A 24,854-nucleotide genomic window follows, 5' to 3' on the forward strand; every position below is an offset into this window, starting at 1 on the left:
ACTTTCTGATCAAACTGCTCTTAACCTCTTTGAAAGACCAGCTTTATTAACTGTTCATTCTTCACTGGATCCCTCTCTCTGTTTGATACACTGGCCACTAAAGTTATATCTCAATTGCTCATTGCTGCTCCTGTTACTTTTCCCGCTGCCTGAGTCATAGAAGAAGAAACCCTACAGTGCAGAAGGAGGCCATTCGGCCCATCGAGTCTGCACCGACCACAATCCCACCCAGGCCCTACCCCCCACATATTTACCCGCTAATCCCTCTAATCTACGCATCTCAGGGGCAATTTTAACCTGGCCAATCAACCTAACCCGCACATCTTTGGACTGTGGGAGGAAACCGGAGCACCCGGAGGAAACCCACGCAGACACGAGGAGAATGTGCAAACTCCACACAGAGTCTTTTTCATGAGTGCTCAAGACGCTAAATAAACCAGACTCATCTCCATGCAATGCACACCAGTAGGAAGAGGAGAACGTCATTTAGTGCTCAAGCTTAGTCCACCAGTTCAAGGACATCATGGCTGATCTGTGACCAAACTCCACAGTCCTGCCTTTTGCCCCATTCTCTTCATACTTTCAGATATCAAAAAACTTTATCAATCTCGGATTTTAAATGAACAATTGATTTAGGATCAGTTGCCATTTGTGGAAGAAAGTTCTAGACTTCTACCACCCTTTTTTTGCAGGACTATTTCCTAATTTCATTGCAGAAAGGCTCTGATTTCTAGCCTGCACACCCAGTGCTACACTCCCCAACCAACAGAAATTGTTTCTCTCAATCTACCCTTAATATCCTAAAATCCTTGGTCAGATCTCCCCTTCTCCCTGTCCCATTGTGTATGCCATTAATTAACAAACACTCCGAGTAGTTGAGGCCCCGACACGATTATTTCCAGACATCACAGGGCACGTTCCGTCAATAAGATTCTCTGGTCATTAGCCCTCTTCTGTTTCCAACTCGGCCAGTTTCCGAACTAAAAGTAATTTGTTAAAGTGCCGCACAACAGACTTGTCGACAAAGTTAGAGCTCGTGGAATAAACGGGACAGCAGCAACACGGACATCAAATTGACTCGTACAAAACTGGCTGTCTCTGACCAACTGAAAATATCCACCTAGGAATTTCCCATCAACAAACGTTTGGCTTAAGTGGTATATTGTTTCCTGGTTTCCCCACTAACCTTAAACAGGATAGGGACACAGGAATAGTCCCTGAATTGAGAACACAGAGTTAAGGCATCTGCCTTAAGGCATTCACATCTATTTTGTTTAAAATCCTTGGGTGGAAACCAATCTGGACCTGAGGGGTTTTTCACTCTTTGGCGTCATTCTTTTCATTACTATTAATTTGCTTAGGTTAGTTTTGGTGAGTGCTGATTCAGTACTAAAATAGGAGTAATTAATCTCTAACACTCCAAGATGTCCAGCTTGTATGTGACTCTCTAGGAATGTCCACCACACCTTGCCTCATCTGCAAGGTTTGAAACTGTGCCCTGTATACAAAAATCTAGGTCATTAGAAGCAGCAGTGGCACTGCCCCTCTCTGTGCACATTTATGTCCTGAATTGTAACTCCTCTCTATTCTTGTGGCTAACAGTTGAGCTCTGCCTGCTCTGACTCTGGAACAATTCATTCCTTCTCCTGTGCAGGTTGAAGAGCTGCAGAAGAAGCTGGCCACAGAGAACCAGAAGGTAAAAATGTTGCTTTATGCTGGCTGTGCATGATTATGAATGGTGCTCGTAACTTGTGCCTTGAGGAACAGCAGAGCAGGAGTCAGCCATTTGGCACTCGAGCCTGTTCTGCCATTCAGTTAGGTGACGGCTGATGTGTTGCTTCATTTCCATTTTCCCAGTGGTATCCTTGACGATCAGAAATCCATTAATAACATACTAGAAAATTTAAATCAATCCACAACTTTTTGGGTGTCTCCAACAGTGCTCAAGAAGCACAGTGGCAGCCATGTGTGCTATCTACAAGGTGCACGGCAGCAATTCGCCAAAGTTCCTTAGACAGCACCTTCCAAAGTCACACATTCCACCACCTAGATGCACAAGAAAGCAGACACATGGGAACACTGCCACCTGCAAGTGCCCCTCCAAGCCAGTCACCAACCTGACTTGGAAATACATCGTCGTTCCTTCACTGTCACTGGGTCAAAATCCTGGTCTAGCCAGCCACGCTCCTATCCCATGAAAGAATTTTAAAAATATTGTCACTGGGTTTATCAAACAGCTTTTCTGGAAAGTGAGAGCGAGGCGTGTCTTTTTTCCAGGCCTAAAGTAGCATTCAACAATGAGTGGAGAATCCAATTCCGCTCTGGTTGACAAAAGACAATAAAGGTCTGCATTTATATAGAGACTCTCATGACCACAGAATATCCAAAAGTGATTTCCAGCCAATGACACACTTACTGAAATGTAGCCACTCCGTTGTAATGTTGGTAACGTGGTAGCCAATTATTGCACAGAAAGCTCCCAGAAAAAGCAGTGTGTTTGCGTTGTTGGTTGAGGGACAATATTGGCCAAGGGATAATGGAAGGTACTCACCTGTTCTTCAAAGTAACGGTCATGGAATTTTTTACATCCGTGCAAGAGGGCAGATTGTGATCTCACCTGAAAGTTGACATTGATTCCTTAGCAGAGGGTCAAAATATTTTTAGCCTCTCCAATGTCAGCTGCAAAAGTTGACAGTGACAGTGGTGGCTCTGTGGGTTGTCGCTAGCTAGAAATCATAGAAACCCTACAGTACAGAAAGAGGCCATTCGGCCCATCGAGTCTGCACCGACCACAATCCCACCCAGGCACTACCCCCATATCCCTACATATTTTACCCGCTAATCCCTCTAATCCATGCATCCCTGGACACTAAGGGGCAATTTTAGCGTGGCCAATCAACCTAACCCACACATCTTTGGACTGTGGGAGGAAACCGGAGCACCCGGAGGAAACCCACGCAGACACGAGGAGAATGTGCAAACTCCACACAGACAGTGACTCAAGCCGGGAATCGAACCCAGGTCCCTGGAGCTGTGAAGCAGCAGTGCTAACCACTGTGCTACCGTGCCGCCCACTTTCAATTTGTGGATGTGTCTACTCAGAGTCTTGAGTTTTTGCCAGGGGTCTTTGTGTGACTGAACTGGCCAATTCCCAACCTGCTAATCCTTGGGCACGCTGGGCAGCATGTCCCCCAAGATAGTGGGATCCAGAATGCAGGATTTGCTTCCCTTTCTTTCTGCTAACACTGTGTCTCATCATTAAGGTGCCAGATACTTGGGCTCCGAAGTTCATGGCCTTGTCCTCATCGCCAATTCTCCATCACCATTGGACTTGGCAGTGGACCCTGGTAGAAGCATGCGCGTGACTTTCATAGAATCATAAAATCCCAAAGAGGCCATTCGGTCCTTCGAGTCTGTACCAACAATAATCCCACCCAGGCCCTATCCCAGTAACTTCACGTATTTACCCTACTAACCCCCCTGACACTGAGAGGCAATTTAGTATGGTCAATCAACCTAACCTGCATATCTTTGGACTGTGGGAGGAAACCAGAGCACCCGGAGGAAACCCACACAGACACTGGGAGAAAACACAATACAGACAACCCAAGGCTGGAATCAAACCTGAGTCCCTGGTGCTGTGAGGCAGCAGTGCTAACCACTGTACCACCGTGCCGCCACTTTGTTTAATGTGGACAGATGGGTTCGCGGTCAGATTTTGGAGATGTATCAAATCATGATGGCCAGCAGCACATTGCCATTGAGGCTTTTCGTCTGTCTTCGCAGCCAGTGAGGTGTCTAGTCTCCCTTTGTTTATTCTGCCATTAAGGACTCTTTGGATCACACTTTTCAGGCACCTCCCCCTGACTTTGCCACCTTGGGTGGCACTACCACGGGCAAGGAGCCTGAGCGTATCGCTCAAGGGATCATTGAGAGAGCACAAGCCCCTCCTCTGTCAAGTCCATGAAGGGGATTCAGTAGGCAACATTCTTACATCCGAGTCAGAATCGTGGGTTAAGTCTCACTCCAAAAGCCAGGGTGCGCAATCCAGGCTAACAGCCTTGGTGCAGAGGGAATGCTGAGCTGTCATGGTTCTATATTTTGGAGGAACCTGAGGCCTCAAGTGGACATAGAAGATCCCACCATTTTGAAGAAGAGCAGGGGAGTTCTTCCCATTACCCCATTGCTGATTTGTGAGAGCTTTGTGGGAAGATTGGCTGCTACATTTCCTATACTACAACCATGGAGGCACGTCAGTGACTGTAAAGTTCTTTGGGAGGCTCGTCATGAAAAACACTGAAGAAATGCGGGTCTTTATTTCTCTAAAGACCTGGCATAAGCTGAGTATTCTGTACAGGTCTCAGTTCCCATCTTGCCCCTCCTTCCCATCCTCACGTTGTGAAGTCTGTTGCTGAAGTCCCTTGCTGACTGGCTGCTGGTTACTTGCAGAGCGCCCAAGGTCTCTCCCCCTCCTGATGGGTAACTGTTTTATTCCAGGTTGCAGATTTGAATCAGAAGTTAGCCCAGCACGATACAACGGCTAAAAGTAAGCTGCAGAAACTCAAGGTAAGACACTGGAACACCGAGTACCTCATAGCTTTGCTTGGGACTACTGGTTAGAGATCTCATCATTCTGCCTCCCTATTAAATCTGGGTGTCCGTCAGGCTTCTCCAGTACCAATTACTGATTAGCTATACACTGTCCTAGCCATCTGGGCTAATTTAGTAGCAAATACACACATTAGATCAAAGTATATCTAATAACAAAAGGTATATGTATTTATATAGCATTTTTCACAACCTCCGGATACCCCCAAAGTGCTTTATAACCCGCAAGGAAGTTTACAAGCATTGTCACTGTAGGAGGGAATGCAGCAGCCAGTTTATGCACAAGTTCCCACAAACAGACTAGATAATCTGATTTTGTTGTTTCGGGATAACCATCAGCCAAAGCACCTGCTCTTCAAAATAATCCATAGAATCCCTACAGTGCAGAAGGAGGACATTTGGCTCATCGAGTCTGTACTGATCACAATCCTACCCAGGCCCTATCCCCATAACCCCATGCATTTACCCTGCTCATCCCCCTGACTTTAAGGACAATTTAGCATGGGCAATCCACCTAACCTGCACATCTTTGGACTGTGGGAGGAAACCGGAGCACCCGGAGGAAACCCACGCAGACACGGGAAGAACGTGCAGACTCCAGACTGACAGTGACCCAAGCCAGGAATCGAACCCGGATCCCTGGCGCTGTGAGGCAGCAGCGGTAACCATTGTGCCGCCGTGCGGGATTTTTCACATCCTCCTCAGAAGACAGATAGGACCTCAGTTAAAGGTCTCATCTGAAAGTTTACTTCTCTGTCAGTGCAGCACTCCCTCAGCTTTGTGTTGGAGAGTCAGTCTGCATTTTTGTGCACGAGTTTAGAGTGAGGCTTGAGAACAAAACCTTGTGAGTGGGAGGGCAAGAGTGCTACTAGTTGAGTCACGACTGGCGCATTTGTATTTATGCATACTCACAAGCCTTTATCACCGTTCAGACAGCGCAAAAGTTGTGATGGACTGATCAGGTGGGCAGAAAAGTAGCAAATGGAATTCAACCGAGAGAGTCATGTGCTGATGTGTTTGGGGAGGTCAAACAAGGCAAAGGATTACCCAATAAACAAGAGGAAGTGTGGGACTTTGGAGTCAATGTCCACAGCTGGTTAAAAAGGCATTGTGGATTGCATTCCTTTATTAGCTCAGACAGAGATACCAGAGCAAGGAAGTTATGCTGGAACTGTATAAACTCAGCAATCTGGGCGCTGTGTGCACACAGTCACTTCATTACAGAAAGGCTGTAATTGCATTAGAGAGGGTACTGAGGGGATTTATGAGGATGTTGCCATGATTGGAAAATCTAGGCCTGGGTTATTCTCATTGGAACAGAGGAGGCTGAGGGGAGATTTGATTGAGATGTACAAAATTGTGAGGGGCCTGGGTAGAGTGGATGGACAGGGCCTATTCAGCTTAGTAGTGAGGCCGGTGACCAGGCATAGATTAAAGTGATTGGTAGTGTTATAATTCAGGTCAGAAACTCCAAAGTGTTTTATGGAGCCCGCCTGGATCATGGGTTTTGTCATTTGAATTTGGCTAGGGTAAACATGAGATGTTTCACTTCAGGTATGATTCAAATAACCCACTAGGGAGCTTTTATCAAACAAAATTTATTTAAGAATACAGTTAACATGTATGGAAAGAAAATTAGCAATACCTTTTATCAATTACAAACAAAACAACCATGATAATGTATAACCCTTAACAGATCTAAAATGTTCCAGTCACAGAGGTTTACAGCATGGAAACAGGCCCTTTGGCCCAACTTGTCCATGCCGCCCTTTTTTTTAAAAAACCCAATCAAAAAAAACTTCTCATAAACAACCCTTTCCGCAGGTTTAATGCAGCAAAGACTGATATTCACATGATACTGGAACTGAATCCTTTGGTTGGAGAATTGAAACCCTGACTTCTCAGCCTTGTAATTTCCACCAGCCCTCCGGATACACCCAGAACAGCTTCCCAGAACACCAGGGAGACAGAGAAACACTGCTTTCAGTCTGATGTCCACTCCCTTCTAAACTGAACTTAAACTGCAGCCAGCAGCCAAACAGAAAATAAAACCTTAAATTCACTAGGAACGAAAAAAAAAACTGCCCAAAACGCATGATCTGCCAACCAGCCTTCCTCGTAACAATGCAGGCTCATAAAACAATCCCAGAAAGCACCTGAGGCCCAATAGTAAAAATAATTGAAACCCCATTTAAACCACTGAAGGAGCAATAAAAGGACTTCTACAGACAACTCAGCAACTAAAGTTATTTTAAAAAAATAAGCTGAGGCTGAGAGATCATGATTTAAAACACATTCTTAAAGGTACACTAACGTCACAGTAGAAAAATTAGAGGGGAAATGAGGAAATGTTTTTTTCACCTAAAGGGTTGTGGGGGGTCTGGAAAACTCTGCCTGAAAGGGCAGTAGAGGCAGAAACTCTCAACTCATTTAAAAGGTGCCTGGATGTGCACCTCGATTGCCGGAACCTGCAGGGCTATGGACCAAATGCTGGAAAGTGGGATTAGGCTGGGTGGCTCGTTTATCAGCCGACACAAACGTGATGGGTAGAGTGGCCCCTTTCTGTGCCATAAACCTTCTGTGATTTCAATGACCAAGGGAGTAACCTTGCAGAGGTTTATGAAATCATGAGAGGCATAGATAGGTGATTAGTCAAAGTCTTTTCCCCAGGGTAGTGGAGTCGAAAACTAGAGAGCATAGGTTTACGGTGAGAGGGGAAAGATTTAAAAGTGACCTGAAGGGCAACTGAGGGTGGAGAGTATATGGAATGAGCTGCCAAAGGAGGTGATAGAGGCAGATACAATTACAGCATTTAAAAGACATTTGGGCAGCTACATGCATGGGAAAGGTTTAGAGGGATATGGGCAAACACAGGCAAATAGGACTAGTTCAGTTTGGAAAATCTAGTCGGCATAAGACCATAGGATATAGGAGCAGAATTAGGCAGTTTGGCCCATTGAGTCTGCTCTGCTATTCAATCATGACTGATATGTTTCTCAATCCCATTCTCCCGCCCTTTCCCTGTAACCTTTGAACCCCTTACCAATCAAGAACCTGTCTACTTCTGTCTTAAATACACTCAATGATTTGGCCTACACCACCACCTGTGGCAATGAATTCCATACATTCACTCCCCTCTGGCTGAAGAAATCCCTCCTCATCTCAGTTCTAAAGGGTCGTCCCTTTACTCTGACGTTGTGCCCTCGGATTCTAGTCTCTCCTACTAATGGAAGCATCTTCCCCACATCCACTCGATCCAGGCCTTCAGTATTCTGTACGTTTCAGTGAGGTCCCCCCACATCCTTCTAAACTCCATTGAGTACAGACCCAGAGTCCTCAAACGGTCCTCATACATCAAGCTTTTCATTTCTGGGATCATTCTTGTGAACCTCCTCTGGACCCTCTCCAGGGCCAGCACATCCTTCCCTAGAAACAGGGCCTAAAATTGCTCAAAATATTCCAAATGTGGTCTGACCAGAGCCTTGTAAAGCCTCAGCAGTACATCCCTGCTTTTTATTCTAGTCCTCTCGAAATGAATGCTAACCTTGCATTTCCCTTCCTTACTACCAACTCAACCTGTAAGTTAACCGTAACAGAATCCTGAATTAGGACTCCCAAATTCCTTAGTGCTTCTGATTTCTGAATTGTTTCTCCATTTAGAGTCTCCGCAGGCTTCAGTTAAATATTTTTGTTTCTATATTTCAAAATACAACAATGATTACTACACTGGATGGCCAGAAACTTCTGCTGGCGCGGTTGGAAGAGAGAGCTCCATATGGTTCACTCTTATTACTGCTCCTACGGTGGCACCGTGGTTATCACTGCTGCCTCTCAGCCCCAGGGACCGGGGTTCAATTCTGACCTCGGGTCACTGTCTGTGTGGAGTTTGCACGTTCTCCCCGTGTCTGCGTGGGTTTCCTCCGGGTGCTCCGGTTTCCTCCCGCAGTCCAAAGATGTGCGGGTTAGGTTGATTGGCCATGCTGAATTGCCCCTAATGTCAGGAGGATTAGCCGAGTAAATATGAGGTGTTACAGGAATAGGGCATAGATGGGATTGTGGTCGGTGCAGACTTGATGGGCTGAATGGCCTCTTTCTGCACTGTCGGGATTCTACTACATTCTTGTGATCCTCATCAGTGGCCGCCATGTTGTTCTGCAGCAGTCACTACCTTGTGAGGAACAAAACCCAGAAGGAAATTTCCAAACAGGATTAAAACACCATCCCTTTCCAATGAAAGAAAAATTAGAGGGGTGTCATGTGTCGTGAAGGCAGCCTTGGAGAACGCTTACCTGAAGATCCAAGGCTGAATGCCCGTGACTGCTGAAGTGCTCCCCCACTTACACTGGGAGCACTTCAGCAGTCATGGGCATTCAGCCTTGGATCTTCAGGTAAGCATTCTCCAAGGCAGCCTTCACGACAGCGCAGAGTCGCTGAGCAGAAACTGATAGCCAAGTTCCACACACATGAGGACGGCCTAAACCGGGATGTTGGATTTATGTCACATTATCAGTAACCCCCACAGCTTGCCTCCTGGGCTTGCAGAATCTCACTAGCTGTTCTGTCTGGAGACAATACACACATCTCTTTAACCTGTGTTTAATGTTCCCTCCACCCACATTGTCTGTACCTTTAAGACCTGGCTGGCTGTAGGATTTGCATTCTAATCAGTATTCTGTAACTTGATTTTGTGTCTGTTTGCACTGTTTGAGAGCACATTTCCACTCCATCTGATGAAGGAGCAGTGCTTCGAAAGCTTATGGTATTTGCTACCAAATAAACCTGTTGGACTTTAACCTGGTGTTGTGAGACTTCTTATTACATTGCAATAGCCGGGCTGTGGGATTAGTTTGGGGTTATAAAGGACTATGGGACATTGGGTTTGAATTGACAACAGCAAAAACACAATGGGTCGAATGGCCTCCTACATTGTCTATGGCCTGATGATTTCTTCCACTTTTCCAGATTGAATCAGTTACGGAGTGGATCACTCCATTCTAACTTTGTCTAACCACAAATTGCTGCACTTGTAGGCGCGTGACAACGAGGCGCAGGAAAGATTGGAGCAGCAAGTGGAGGAGCTCACTGCACAGCTCGAGAAGAAGGAGGAGGTCGTGCAGCATGTCAAGGCCCAGGTTTGTCCATCTGACCCAAGATATGCCGTAAACCCATGGGAAGACATTTCATTTGAATGTGCTGATGTGATTCAGTGTCCCACAGCGGGGGAGGGGGTAGTAATGGAGTATCTTAAAGGAGGGTAGAGAATTCGGCGCTTAGGCACTGGGAGGCAGAGTCACCAATTGGAAATGCTCGAGGGTAGAATTGAGAGATTACAGATTTCTTGGAAGGTTATGGATTTGGAGGAGGTTATAGTGATAGAGAAGGGTGGGTCATGGAGAGATTTGAGATCAAGATTGCCAATATTAAAATCAAGGTGCTGCTGGTCCACGTCGCAGGGGCAGTCTCAGGATCGGGGGGAGGGGGAATGCTTTACTCTTACACTCATTTTTTGTGTTCTATTGAGCCAGAAGTGAGCAAGCACGGGGGAAGGGGGGGAGGGGGGGGCGGGGGCGGGGGTGGGGGGGAATGAATGAACAGGACACGTTGATCCAAACCTTGGTGCAATAATTTTTCTGGTTATGTTTTGTTGTGCTCCTTTGTATTTCCATCCCTAAATCCACTGAACCAGCTGGATAAGGCAAAGACTCACTACGATAGCAAGAAGATGCTGAACCTGGAGCTGACACAGAAGTTGGAGGCCACTGGGAAGAACATCTCCACCCTGGAACAGCAGCTCGCCTCTGCAAAACAGGAGGGTGCAGATCTACACAGTGAGTCTGAGCGACTGCGCAAGGAGCTGCAGCAGTCGGCGAAGGAGTTGAAGGAGGCCACCCAGAAGAACAAGAGCCTCTCTGCGCAGGTAGATAACCGGAACAATTATGTAGGAACCTCTAATAATAGGAACAAGGGAGGTCCAAAGAGATAGAATCATAGAATCCCTAGAGTGCAGAAGAAGGCCATTCAACCCATCGAGTCTGCACTGATCACAATCCCACCCAGGCCCTATCCCCATAACCCCCTGCATTTACCCTGCTCATCATTCTGACACTAAGGGGCAATTTAGCATAGCCAATCCACATAACCCGCACACCTTTGGAGTGTGGGAGGAACCCAGAGCATCCGGAGGAAATCCACACAGACACAGGGAGTGTGCGCAAACTCCACACTGTCACCCAAGCCGGGAATCGAACCCGGATCCCTGGCGCTTTGAGGCAGCAGTGCTAACCACTGTGCCACCCCGGGGTCCATGTACACTGATCACTAAAGTGTTATAGTCTGGTGTTAAAATGATGTGTAAAAGGCTAATGAGATGTTAGTCTTTATATGGTGGATGGCCGGGCTATTAAAGGGAGGAGAATTTGCTGGAGACGTACAAAATCCTGATCTCTCACGTTGACCAGAAGTGGTCTAAAGTTCTAGACGTCACTTCTAAACGAAGGATATCTCGGAATTGTATCGGGCTGAAGGAGGCCATTCGGCCCATCATGTCTGCAGCAGCTCTCCAAATGCGCACTATGACTTTGTGCCATTCCCCTGCCTTTGCACTATACCCCGGCATTTTTCTTTATTCGAGTAATCATCCAATGTCCTCTTGAATGCCTCAATTGAACTTGTCTCCACCACACTTCCAGGCAGTGCATTCGAAGAACCCAATCAATCATTATGTGAGAGAGTTTTTTCTCAAAACACAATTTCTTCTTTTGCAAATCGCTTTAAATCTGTGCCCTCTCCTTTTGCGAGCAGGAACAGTTTCTGCCTGTCTACTCCGTTCAACTCCTTCGTGACTTTTAACATCTCCTCTTAGCCTCCTTCTCTCCAAGGAGAACAGCCCCAAACTCTCCAATCCTCGTAACTGAAGTCTGTGATCCCTGGAACCATTCTTTCGACCTCTTTTGCACTCTCTCCAACATGTTCACATCCAAAACTGCGCACAATATTACGTATTGATCTTGGAAGGAGTGTAATGCAGATTGTGTCCATGTGCGCGTGCGTGCGTGCATACTGTAGCGAGGCTGTCCAATGCTGGCCCAGAAACACTTCTTCGTGCAGTGTGTGGCAGAAGTGCCATTCTCTCCCACAAAACATAGTCGATGCCAGCTCTGTTGATGATTTCAAATTTGAGTGGAGCCTAGGCACGTGGATGGAGTTAGGGTGTGGATGGAGTTAGGGTGTGGATGGAGTTAGGGTGTGGGTGGAGTTAGGGTGTGGGTGGAGTTAGGGTGTGGATGGAGTTAGGGTGTGGATGGAGTTAGGGTGTGGGTGGAGTTAGGGTGTGGGTGGAGTTGGGGTGCGGGTGGAGTTGGGGTGCGGGTGGAGTTGGGGTGCGGGTGGAGTTGGGGTGCGGGTGGAGTTGGGGTGCGGGTGGAGTTGGGGTGCGGGTGGAGTTGGGGTGCGGGTGGAGTTGGGGTGCGGGTGGAGTTGGGGTGCGGGTGGAGTTGGGGTGCGGGTGGAGTTGGGGTGCGGGTGGAGTTGGGGTGCGGGTGGAGTTGGGGTGCGGGTGGAGTTGGGGTGCGGGTGGAGTTGGGGTGCGGGTGGAGTTGGGGTGCGGGTGGAGTTGGGGTGCGGGTGGAGTTGGGGTGCGGGTGGAGTTGGGGTGCGGGTGGAGTTGGGGTGCGGGTGGAGTTGGGGTGCGGGTGGAGTTGGGGTGCGGGTGGAGTTGGGGTGCGGGTGGAGTTGGGGTGCGGGTGGAGTTGGGGTGCGGGTGGAGTTGGGGTGCGGGTGGAGTTGGGGTGCGGGTGGAGTTGGGGTGCGGGTGGAGTTGGGGTGCGGGTGGAGTTGGGGTGCGGGTGGAGTTGGGGTGCGGGTGGAGTTGGGGTGCGGGTGGAGTTGGGGTGCGGGTGGAGTTGGGGTGCGGGTGGAGTTGGGGTGCGGGTGGAGTTGGGGTGCGGGTGGAGTTGGGGTGCGGGTGGAGTTGGGGTGCGGGTGGAGTTGGGGTGCGGGTGGAGTTGGGGTGCGGGTGGAGTTGGGGTGCGGGTGGAGTTGGGGTGCGGGTGGAGTTGGGGTGCGGGTGGAGTTGGGGTGCGGGTGGAGTTGGGGTGCGGGTGGAGTTGGGGTGCGGATCAGCCACGAACTAATTCAATGTGAAACCTTGGGTTTAGAAAAGACAGCTGTGGGCGAATGATGATGTGAGAAATCTGGGTGTGGCCCTCTCCCCAACTGTGATTGAAATATTTGCTGCTTCTGTGTCTCTGCAATTGTGAGTGTGAAATGATCGTTGTGTGTGCACACGCAACAGGTGGAACTAGCTGACCAACAGCTGAGGGAACTCGAGAAGTCACGTTCGACCACCGGAATTGTGCGATCCCGTGCTGATGACCGCAGGACCTCGTCTCGAGCTGGAGAATCAGAAGCTGATTTCAGCAAGGACAGTATTGAGCTGAGCGACTTGGAGGAGCCGACTATGATGTGGGAGAATACAGGGAGCAGGTAAAAGGAGCTTTACGTTTATGCAGCCCCTTGCATGACTTCTGAACATCCCAAAGTTTTTTAAGGATGCTTATTAATCATAAGTATGGTCTACATTAACACTGCAATAAAGTTACTGTGAAATTCCCTGAGTACTTTACAACTAATTAAATATATTTTGAAGTGTAGTCACTGTTGTAATGGAGGAAACATAACGACCAATTTGCAGCTAGCAAGCTCACACAAACCACAATGAGTGCCTGGAGCAACTAGATTTTGAGTAATGTTGGTGGAGGAATAGATATTTGTCAGGTAAAGAGGAAGAACGCCCCACCTCCTCTTCCAAAAATTATCATTGAATTCTTTAACACCCACCTGACAGGCCTTTGGTTTAATGTCTCATCCAAAAGAAGGCACCTCCCAACAGTGCAGCACTCCCTCAGTTTTGCCTGGAGGGTCAGTCTGGAATCATGCGCTTAAGTGTCTGGAATGTGACTTGAACCCACAACTTTCTGACTTGGAGGCAAGAGTGTCACCTACTGACTCAGACATAAATAAACTAGTTTTAAATATTAAGACTTGCTGCAACTTTTTTGCTTCTCCGAAGCTTTTTTACTGGGGATTAAGCTGAGGCCCATGTAATGTTGGGGTTCTGCCTTGTAGTTCTTGAGTGCCAGGATCCAGAACTCCAGAGGGGCGACAAGGTGGCACAGTGGTTAGCGCTGCTGCCTCAGCGCCAGGGACCCGGGTCCAATTCCCAGCTTGCGTCACTGTCCATGTGGAATTTGCACTTTCTCCCCGTGTCTGCGTGGGTTTCCTCCCACAGTCCAAAGATATGTGGGTCAGGTGGGGTTGGCCATGCTAAATTGCCCCTTAGTGTCAGGGGGATTAGTTAGGGTACATCCCTGGGGTTACGGGGATAGGGCCTTGGTGAGATTGTGGTTGGTGCAGACTCAATGGGTTGAATGGTCTCCTTCTGCACTGTAGAGATTCTGTGATTCTACGTGGTGTGAGTTGTGCCCATGTGCAAGTCGCAGACACTACGGTCCAATTAGGTTATAATTGAACAGCAATCGTACAAAATCATTTAATGCAGCTTTCTTAATCTTGGGGATTTACAGTCTATACAAACAACTGCCTCTTAACCCATGGATATACTAAAAATGAATGAGGTATTATTAATTGTTGAGAATTAATGCTGCTCTGAATTCCTAACCGAGCTGTGAATAGAATTCTTGCTGGCGCCCAATCTGGCTCTTGTCACTGGCCTGCTTTTTCCTTCAGTCGTGCTCTGCTGACCTATGTCTGCAGTATTTTCTCCTTTGTGCTAAGGAAGCCCAACGTTTTTAACTTTCCTTTATTCCCCAGGAGGGGCAAAGCGGCTTTCAAGACCCCTGTTGCAACTCGAAAGGCAGCTGGATCTCAGGCTGCACAGAAACAGCGTGGCAGCCAAGAATCCCTGGACTCGTTGTACTTCACCCCACTGCCCAGCCGGGGCCAGTCCAAATTGGACACCAGCCTTAGCTCCATCGGGGACCTCAGCCTGGACTCGGCCAAGAAAACTCGCTCAGGGCGGAGACGCACAACTCAAGTCATCAATATCCTCATGAGAAAGGTATGGATAGAAACCTCTCTATTGTGAGGGTGGAGGGTATTGCAAAGGAAAATTTAATTCCAGATATAATTTTTTTCTTTCTTAATCCAGTCCAGTAGTGGGGGCCATAAGCTACTTGCTCTGTTTATTAATGAAAGCTGGATGGTGTCCAGAGGTGGTCTGCCTTTTCTTGATAACTTAATTGCACCCTCCATCCCTAACACAGTGGCAGCCGTGTGTACCATCTTCAAGATGCAGTGCAACCATTCACCAAGATTCCTTGGACAGCACACTCCAAACCCATGAGCACTACCATCTAGAAGGACGAGGGCAGCAGATGCCTAGGAACGCCACCACCTGGAGGTTCCCCTCCAAGTCACTTACTGTCCTGACTTGGAAATATATTGGCTGTTCCTACACTGTCACTGGGTCAAAATCCAGGAGCTCCCTCCCTAACAGCACTGTGGGTGTACCTACACCACATGGACAGCAGTGGCTCAGGAAGGCGGCCCAGCACCAGCATTAATCTTTGTTCCTCTTGCCTTCCCCACAGAAGGAAACAGTTGAATACGAGGAAGCTAGCACTTCAAACACTTCATTCTCAGGCATCCAAGCCTCAGCCTCCCATCCTAACCTCGCAGGCAGGCCTTCCCGCAGAGGCCGGAGGAACCGGCCCACCTCCGTCACCTCGCTGCCGAACATTGACCGCTCCTTATCCCAGGACTCGCTGGACAGCAGCAGCAACACGGAGGACTTGGGAGCTGCCACCTTGATGAACCTGCCAGGATACCGGCCCTCAACCCGCAGGTCCACCAGGCTTTCCACGTTCGGCAGCATCGCCTCAAGTATGTTGTTTCGGGAGGGGTGGGTTGGGGGGGGGGGGGGGGGGGGGCGCAGTGGGTATTGTGCGAATGAGAAGCTGGAGTGAGCAAAGGGGGGCAGAACTGGAATATTGTGTCCGTTTCTCAGACCAGGGATGTCATAACCCTTAACAAAGGTGGGAGGAAATTTACTGGGAATGGGACCGGGGGTGAGGGATTTCACCTACATGGCAACACTGGAGAAGCTGGGATTGTTCTCCTTAGAGCACCAAGTCAAGAGTAGAATTAATGGAGGTATTCAAAATTGAGCGGTTTTAATAGAATAACGAAGAACAAGCTGTGTCCAGTGTTGGGAGTGGGAATCAGTGAGAGCATTTTTACAGAGTTGTTTCAAAATGCACGAAAGGATGGTGGAAGCAGATTCAACAGTAGCATTCAAGAGGCAATTGGATAAATATTTGAAAGAAGCACCTTTTATAGCAATGGGGGAAGGCAAGGGAGTAGAGTTAGTTGGATCATTGTTTTGGTGCAGGCACTTTGGATCCTTCTGGACTTTGAGTTTATGAATGTATGAAAATTTACCAGTAGCTGTTGCAAGGTCAGTATGTGTTTAAGTGTAGATTGTAGGGAAAGTCAGACACAAGAAAAGTAATGGGAGAAGAGAGATGCTCTCACTGATATGGTATCTCAAAGCACTGCATAAGCACACATGCTCAGGTACACAGTCGCGGACAATTGATTATTTTGCTGATAAGGCATTGTAGTATTCTGCATGGAGTTCAGTTAATTGGATTTTGGGGTTTATTAGATGAAGAAAGTTCATGAGGCTGGAAAGTCAATTGGAAATTTCAAAACTGCAGTTGATAAATGGCGGGTTGGAGCAACAGTAGGAGAATGGAGCTGAGGTCCAGATAGTCCTTTTGGAATGGAATGGTATTAACTAGATCGAGGGACCTCTTCTCATGTCCCTATAAGCAGCTATTCAAAGGAGGCATGACAACCATGTATAATTGTTCAGTCCCAAGGATAATGATCTCCAGTCTACAGCAAAAAGTCTTTATTCAGTTTTTTAAAAAGGTGCTAGAACAATTTGCTGGGTCTGGCAACATCAAAGGAGAGAGAAACAGAGTTAATGTGTTATGACCGAGATGGGAAGAGTGCTCCGTTTATCTAGCCCCACTACTCCACAGGTTGTACCGTTAGTTTAACTCACTCGCCAAAATGCCCAATTATTTACCTTTGCTGCTGTTAGACCCAGAATAAAAAAATTTAACCCGGCTTCTTTAAATATACTCAATGATTAATTCATCATAAAACAAAATTTTCTTTGTACAACAAGTCTCTCTCTCTCATATCTCTATCACATCTGTCACACAAAAACAAATAGGGTCTCTTGCAGATGTGGGTGGCTGAAGAAAGTACTTCATAACAAATGATAAAGTTCACAGGGTTTTGATACTGTCAATCTAGTGTTCCCTCATATGATGACAGATTGCTAGTCCCAGTAGGTGTCTGGAGGTTCTCATCAATATAACTTTAGCATGTAGGAGAATAGAGCCAAATCGATTCTTCTTGTCCAGAATCGGGAATAGAGCCCGATCAATACTACTTGTCTAGAATAGAGTCGAATCAATTCTTTATGTCATAGCCTGTTGGGTTTCCCGTTACAGACAAATTTCACTGAGATGTGGATTCCTAGCTGCATGTTGGCAATAACACTGTATTTCAGGCAATGAGAATGCGAGCTGGACAGCTTTTCTCCTTCTCGGTTCATTCCCAACCGAGTTCAAAACAACAAGTGTTTAACTTGAAGCTCATCTCTGTCAGGTGCTTTCCAATAAGTCACTAGGGCCTTTGCCTTTAACATAGTTTTTCTATCAATTAAAGTAATTGTAGTTCAAATAAGCAAACAGCAAACATCAGAAGAGCAATGTTGGTCAGTTGGCAGAAGTTATCTGATTTCTTAGCAAAGGCTGGCTTATTGACAGTCCTAGTTTAAAAAAAATCTAGGTCAGCTTCCCAAGTGTCCAAATAATTCAATGTCCTTCCACATTTTAAAAGAAAATGTAGTTCTTGGAGAGATGGTTCCATTTGGGCTGGAAACATAAGCTCTGTTTCTCACTCCACAGAAATTGCCAGACCTGTTGAATTTAACAAGCGTTTTGTTTAAGTTCAGGTCTGCATCATCTGCAGTAATTTGCACTACTTAATCTATATTCAGTGCGTGTCTGCAGTTATGACTGCTTAATCAGCTTATTTATCCTGCTGGGTTTTCTCTCAATCCTATCAATCAGGTACAAATACGTTGTACCCAGGAAGCTGCCAGGATGAGCCTGATCAACTGGAGGACTGGAACCGGATTGCCGAGCTACAGCGACGTAATGGTGTGTGTCCCCCACACCTCAAGACCTCCTACCCCTTGGAATCTAATGTAAGAAAATTGGTTTACTTTAGCCCTTCCCCCAGAAGAAAATCTCTCTCACTCTTGCGCGCTCGCTCTCGCTCGCTCGTTCTTGCTCTCTTTTTCTCTCTCTCTCTCTCTCTCTACGTTTGTGTAATTTAGAGAGTGAAGTTGCCCTTTCAGTCCAACAGGTCTGTGCTGCCTCTTTGATAGAAGAAACATAGAAACTAGAAGCAGGAGGAGGCCATTCGGCCCTTTGAGCCTGCTCCGCGATTCATTTTGATCGTGGCTGATCATCGAATTCAATATCCTGATTTCCCCCCCCCCCATATCCCTTGATCCCTTTAACCCCAAGAGCTATATCTAATTTCTTCTTGAAATCAGACAACCTTTTGGCCTCAACTACATTCTGGGATAGTAAATTCCACACATTCACCATCCTCTGGGTGAAGAAATTTCTCCTCTCCTCTCAGTCCTAAAAGGTTTACTCCTGATCCTCACATTATGACCCCTAGTTCTAGACTCCCCCACCATTGGGAACATTCTTTCTGAATTTACCCTGATTAACCCTGTTAGAATTTTATAAGTTTCTATGAGATCCCTTCTCACTCTTCTAAACTCCAATGAATATAATCCTAACCTAACCGACTTAGTCTCTCCTCATATGACAGACTTGCCATCCCAGGAATCAGTCTGGTAAACCTTGGCTGTACATCCTCTATAGCAAGGACATCCTTCCTCAGATAAGGACACCAAAACTGCACACAATACTCCAGGTGTGGCCTCACCAACACCCTATACAATTGCAGCAAAACATCCCTATCCTTATACTCAAATCCTCTTGCTATGAAGGCCAACACACCATTTGCCGCCTTTATTGTCTGCAGTACCTACGTGCTTACTTTCAGCAACTGATGCCAAGGACTCCAAGGTCTCGTTGAGTATCCACCTCTCATTTACACCCATTCAAGTAATAATATGTCTTCCTATTATTGCTACCAAAATTAATAACCTCATTATGTTTTTGTGCATGCTGTTGTAAGTTCTCCTATCCACGAGTGCCTCCTTTTTAAAATTTGTGTAATCAGCTTCCATAATTTTTCAGACGGGTTCCAGATTCCTTGAATTACTAAATTCCTCATCTCACTGGATCATCTGCCATTTATCCAATTGACTCATTTCCCATTCTCCTTCACTCCTCTATCAACTTGTTTCACCATCTTGTAAAACCTTCTATTCAGTGACGTTTTAGACTTGGAAGGCTTCCTGCACTGAGAGGGCGGCACGGTAGCACAGTGGTTAGCACTGCTGCTTCACAGCTCCAGGGACCTGGGTTCGATTCCCGGCTTGGGTCACTGTCTATGTGGAGTTTGCACATTCTCCTCGTGTCTGTGTGGGTTTCCTCCAGGTGCTCCGGTTTCCTCCCACAGTCCAAAGTTGTGTGGGTTAGGTTGATTGGCCATGCTAAAAATTGCCCTTCGTGTCCTGAGATGCGTAGGTTAGAGGGATTAGTGGGTAAATTTGTGGGGGTAGGGCCTGGGTGGGATTGTGGTCGGTGCAGACTCGATGGGCCGAATGGCCTCTTTCTGTACTGTAGGGTTTCTATGATTCTATGAGATGCAGGAGGCAGATGAAGCACATGTTTCTGTCTGGTTTTCAGTAGCTTGTTTTCCTTCGAATAAGCAGCTCATCTGAAGCTAGAGGCTACAGATTGAAGGGGGCCCCACTCCACATCAAGCATGGCTGACCAGGGAACACTCAATCCGTCTTACCACCTGCCATAGGCGTTTGGGAAGGATTTACAAGTTGATAATCGATCTGTTTGACTGTGTTATGACCACCAAGTCCGGGACTTGAACCCAGACCTTCTTGCTCAAGGACAGGGAGGCTATGACTATAACTATAACTATGCCACCACACCAACCGTCACCCCGCCCCCCCGCTCATTTTTGTAAGATTGTTTGTTATCTGTCAAACATAGTTTTGTGCGTTGGGTTGTGTGGCTTGTGTACTGTCTATCCAGTGGTCTATTTGATCTTGGGAGGGCATCACATCTGAAGCAGATCCTGTCCGTGCCTGGTACTCTCGCTGAGGCTGTTCCCAACAGGATTCAGGAGGCAGCAATCGGGAGCAAGTCCACTTTGTGTCTCCCTCAGTCAGAGATCAGGAGTCTTGCTCTGGCCACGAGGAAAAGTTAGAGTGGTGTGATCACTGGCAGGATCAATAGAGTTAAGATGCAATCAGCTGTGATCTGTTTGAATAGTGGAACAGGCTTGAAGAGGCTGAATGGCCTCCTCCGAGTGAGCGATAAATGCAGCTCTGTCCAGTGTTGCCCACATCCAAATTTCTTTTAATTCTGCAAATGCCCTTCCCAACTCGCCTTCCTCGATTACTTCATCATCGTTCCAACTCTGAATTCCCTGTGCTACACCAGGAAATGTTGGGAGGGGGGGGGGAATATCAGTGAGAAGTTACTGGTTCATCAGTTCTCAACTCGGGGATGTGGGCATCACAGGCAGGGCCAGCAGAGAGTTGGTAGTGAGCCTTGAATATAAATGAGTGACTCGCTCAGCCATTTCGGAAGGCAGTTACGATGCAACCACACGTTGCTACGGTTCAGGAATCGCGTGCTGGCCAGACTGGGTAAGGACGGCAGATTTCCTCCCGCCATCCTTACCCAGTCTGACCTACGTGAGTCTCCAGGTCCACAGCATCTGAATTGCCCTCTGAAATGGCCTAGCAAGCCACTCAATTCAAGGGCAATTAGGGTTGGGCAACAAATGTTGGTCTGCCAGTGAGGTCCACATCCCATCAAAGAATATTTTAAAAAAGCTGTTGTGGTGAATCGTTAGTCCAGGCCTCTGAATTACTAGTTCAGTCACATTACTGTTATGATACCATCCCCCCTATCTTAAGTACCCTCCCTAATCTCTGGGAGACGCCAGCAAATGTCACCCCCCACACCACAGACCATCTGGGGAGTACACGGGTTCCTCGAAGGCAGCTTAATAAAGCTTGCTGACTTTACTCCAGTGCAAATAAATCAATAGTTTTGTTTCTTCTCTCTGCCGTCCCTCCAGACCGCTACCAATGAATCGATGATCACTGAGGACGAGCTGAGGCTCGGAGACCCCGAGGCGACTCTCCGACGGGCCACCCTGCTGCCTCAGCAGATAAAGGAGATGAACACCAACCGCCTGAAGAGGCTGTCCTCTGACTCGCGCGATCCCAACTGGAAAGGAGTCACCACTCGCCAGCGCAAGCGACTCTCCGAGGAGTCGCACCAGGGATCAGGCACCCCCGAGGTAAGTAGAGGTGGAGAGCTACATCCTGTTCCCTTTTGTGGGCCAAGGCTCATGTGGATATTGGGACAGATCTGTTGGGCTGAATGGCCTGTTTTCTGTTCTATAGATTTCTAAAAGGAAAGAAAAATATTAAATTTATACAGCACCTTTCACAATGTCAGAATACCCCAAATACTTCACTGCACATTAAGTCCCCCCCACCCCGCAAGTACAGTTGGTGTTGGAGGAAAAGCAACAGCTAATATGGGCACAAAATCCCATAAACCACAATGTGGTGGTAATGGTGTTCAAACAAGATCCTGTCTGCCCCCTCAGCTGGCTGTCATAGGAACCATGGCATAATTCCAAAAATCCGGGAGTTCTGCCTCTCTGCCTTCACCGAAACAGATCCCCCAGTCATTTGAATCATTTCAGTTTGTGGGATCTTGCTGTGCGCCAAGTAGCTGCTGTGTTTTCTACATTGCTACGGTGATCACACTTCAGAAGTGCAGTGTCAGCTATAGAGTGCTTTGAGGCATCCTGCAGTTGTGAAAGGCGCTATATAAAAGCAAGTCTTTGATTCTAATTGCCTAGTTTGGGGAGTGACCCTGCCAACTGCCAGCCACTGAGAAGTTACACCTGTCTTTACCCAGACAGTGGTGAGAATATGGAACTGACTACCACAGGGAGTGGTTGAGGTGAATCGTACAGATATGTTTAAGGAAAACCCGGGTAAAACAGATAAGGGAGAAAAGAATAAAGGGACATACTCATGGGGTGAGATGAAGAGAGGGGTAGAAGGAAGGTTGCGCAGAGTGTTAACACTGGCGTAGTCGAGCTAGACCAGATGGCCTGTTGCTGTGCTGTACGTTGCATGTAAATTCTGTGAAGGGAATAGAATCTGAACGTTGATCAGGACTGGGTTTTGAAGTTGAGATTGCTTTGAGTGAATTGTGTTGTGTACAGTGCAACTCTGTCTTTGTGCAGTGGCTGCGATGCTTTGTAAATCTTTATGCTCTTAAATGTGTTTTTCCTAAATGTGCAGGCCAAGAAGCAACTGAGCTGTTTTCCACGACCCTTGACCCCAAAGGAGAAACGTGGCCACTCGCTGTTCGAGAACCAATCCAAACGCCTGACTCAGAATAAGGCCAAGAACCAGGTGCATTTCTCCGTTACTGCGACACCATTTTAGATCAGAAGAAAGGACAGACTGGTATTTATAAATATTCTGACATCCTGGCCAATGTTTATTCCTCACTGAAAACAGATTATCGTCACTATCTCATCATTGTTTGTGGAATCTTAATGCACACATTACAGCTCAATAGTGGCCGCTGTTACAATCTCGTATACAGAGCAGTCACTTTTAAAAAGAAATTCAGACACTGAGAATTATGGCAAAATATTTCACATTTTAAACAAACTTTTACCATTACTGCTAATTTAGTAGCAGCAGCACATTTCATAACCACTTGCAGTTTTAATTTGGGCATTCTCCATTCTACTTTTATTTCCACCCAACTGTTCCCCTATACTTTACAGGATCTGGAGAGCTCTTTCGCTTTTCCTGGGTCCAAACCATGGTGTGCCACAGCTCCCAGGAATTCATTTGATTTCCCTCAGTGTTCCAGCTATACTCTGATGTACGAGATGTTTTGGAGTCCTTCCATTAGCATCGGGCTCGGCAAACCCTCCAACTTTCCTTCAACACTTGACAATTGTGGGGTCCCCAGCTCAAAAGAAAACCTCCCTGAATTCTTGTTTAGTGACTCCAAATCAGAAACACTACCCCACCCTGGTTTCTGCTTGCCTTCTGCTCCTGGCTTCCCAGCTGCTTTACAGTCTCTGACAGATTCTCCTTGCCTATCTCAGTGGTGTTGCCAGGCTGACTGCCTGTTAATATGAGAAGAAACACAGATTAAAAACTCCAAGAAGAACACAAAAGACTTGGAAATTTATCCCCATGGCACACCTGAGATGTCCAGATAGAAGCTTAAAAAGTAATTATCTCCAATTCCCTAATCTTCCCTTTGTTCTGGAAAACAATACGAATAACATAAATCCCTTATTGAGACAGTTATAGACGTCAGCTCGCGGTTACCCATCATTTATTGTTTTCCCACTTTCATTTCTGGCTTTATTAAATAAACGTAGGCCATGCTTTGATTTGCAATTACGTCAGATTTGTTTACCAGCTTCTCAAACCAGGGCGTTTTCATTGATCTTGGCTTTTAAAAATGTCAATTTCTACACTCAAAGTTATACACGTGGAGCATAAATTAGATATTCCTAACCCTACACTTTCAGTAAACACTTTGGGATGTCCTGAGGTTGTCGAAGTTGCTGTAGATATACAGGTTTGTTCATCTTTATATAATCTTCAAACTTGGAAAGAATGTGCTAGATAAGGGTGGCACAGTGGTTAGCACTGCTGCCTCACAGTACTAAGGACCCGGGTTGGATTCCGGCCTCGGGTCACTGTCTGTGTGGAGTTTGCACGTTCTCCTTGTGTCTGAGTGGGTTTCCCCGGGTGCTCCAGTTTCCTCCCACAGTCCAAAGATCTGCGGGTGGTTAGGTGGATTTTCCATGCTAAATTGCCCCATAGTGTCAGGGGGACTAGATAGGGTAAAAGCGTGGGGTTATGGGGATCGGGCCTGGGTGAGATTGTGGACACTGCAGACTCGATGGGCCGAATGGCCTCCTTCTGCACTGTAGGATTTTATGTGATGTCGAGACGAGAAGGATTTTCCATCTGGGTTTTCGCCTCTCCCTGGAGATCACATGGTCTGGAATGGGGGGGTGGGGGTGAGTTAATAGGTTGTAATGAACAAAGCATCGTAGCTGTGAGGGACAGCTCGGTGGATAGGATATTAGTATGTAGATAGGCTGGAAAATTGGGCGGGGATCCTGGATTCAGGATTCAATCCTGGACCGGGGAGCGGCGCGGGCTTGGAGGGCCGAAGGGCCTGTTCCTGTGCTGTATTGTTCTTTGTTCTTTGTTCTTTGATCTGTGTCTCCCCCATTAGCCCGTGTGGTGCATTTAACTTGCTGTGTCATTGTAGGTAATTTTGTACTGGGACCTGAAGCTTTGATCACCTGCCCCACAATACAGAGCTCTGTAATTCAGTGTCAGGTTGTCTGGATTTTAGTGTGAAGCTCGTGAACCAATACATCAGATCGGGGTGAGTTCAGTGGATTGAATTTGTCGTTATGTCAGTTTGGTTTGATAGCAGTCAGATCTGACACAGCATGTTCATGGAAGGTCAGAGTTCCTCCCCAATGCTGAGAGACAACTGAGGGGCTTACAGAGCTGCTCAGAAAGAACCAGTCACATTTAGAGCCAGACCTAGTAAAGATTTTCTTTCACCAAAAGAAATTAGTGAAAACAGATGTTGTACATTATTTTCCAATTCCCTGTTCAAGAACCCTTTGATGTGATTTATTAATGCTGCTGGTGGTGGTTTAGAGTAATGGTTAGGGATTATCTTTTGTCTTGCTCTGAAGCTCATGGGTGCTTTTCAGTTACATAGGTTGGAAAGATTGGAACTGTTCTCCCTGGAGAAGAGGGGGATGAGAGGAGATTCGATTGAGGTGCTCAAAATCATGAGGGGCATGGACAGAGTAGATAGGGAAGAACTGTTCCCATTGCTGGAAGGATTGAGAACTAGAGGGCACAGAATTGA

At 47.0% G+C, this 24,854-nt stretch overlaps 1 protein-coding gene across 8 annotated transcripts in view; it reads left to right on the forward strand.

Annotated features, from left to right (window-relative positions):
• The window catches only part of LOC144499936 (nuclear mitotic apparatus protein 1-like), a 105,592-nt gene that overhangs the window by 78,047 nt on the left and 2,691 nt on the right, over positions 1 to 24,854 (forward strand). For all 8 annotated transcript variants that reach the window (XM_078222641.1, XM_078222642.1, XM_078222643.1 and 5 more), the window contains 10 exons: positions 1,655 to 1,696; positions 4,498 to 4,566; positions 9,639 to 9,740; positions 10,295 to 10,525; positions 12,902 to 13,092; positions 14,440 to 14,686; positions 15,219 to 15,510; positions 17,781 to 17,917; positions 20,968 to 21,192; positions 22,217 to 22,330. In XM_078222641.1, coding sequence (XP_078078767.1) covers positions 1,655 to 1,696; positions 4,498 to 4,566; positions 9,639 to 9,740; positions 10,295 to 10,525; positions 12,902 to 13,092; positions 14,440 to 14,686; positions 15,219 to 15,510; positions 17,781 to 17,917; positions 20,968 to 21,192; positions 22,217 to 22,330 — 1,650 coding nt within the window. The remainder of the gene's footprint in view (positions 1 to 1,654; positions 1,697 to 4,497; positions 4,567 to 9,638; positions 9,741 to 10,294; positions 10,526 to 12,901; positions 13,093 to 14,439; positions 14,687 to 15,218; positions 15,511 to 17,780; positions 17,918 to 20,967; positions 21,193 to 22,216; positions 22,331 to 24,854) is intronic.

This window comes from Mustelus asterias, chromosome 10 (assembly GCF_964213995.1).
Source record: "Mustelus asterias chromosome 10, sMusAst1.hap1.1, whole genome shotgun sequence".
Classification (NCBI taxonomy): Eukaryota; Metazoa; Chordata; class Chondrichthyes; order Carcharhiniformes; family Triakidae; genus Mustelus; species Mustelus asterias.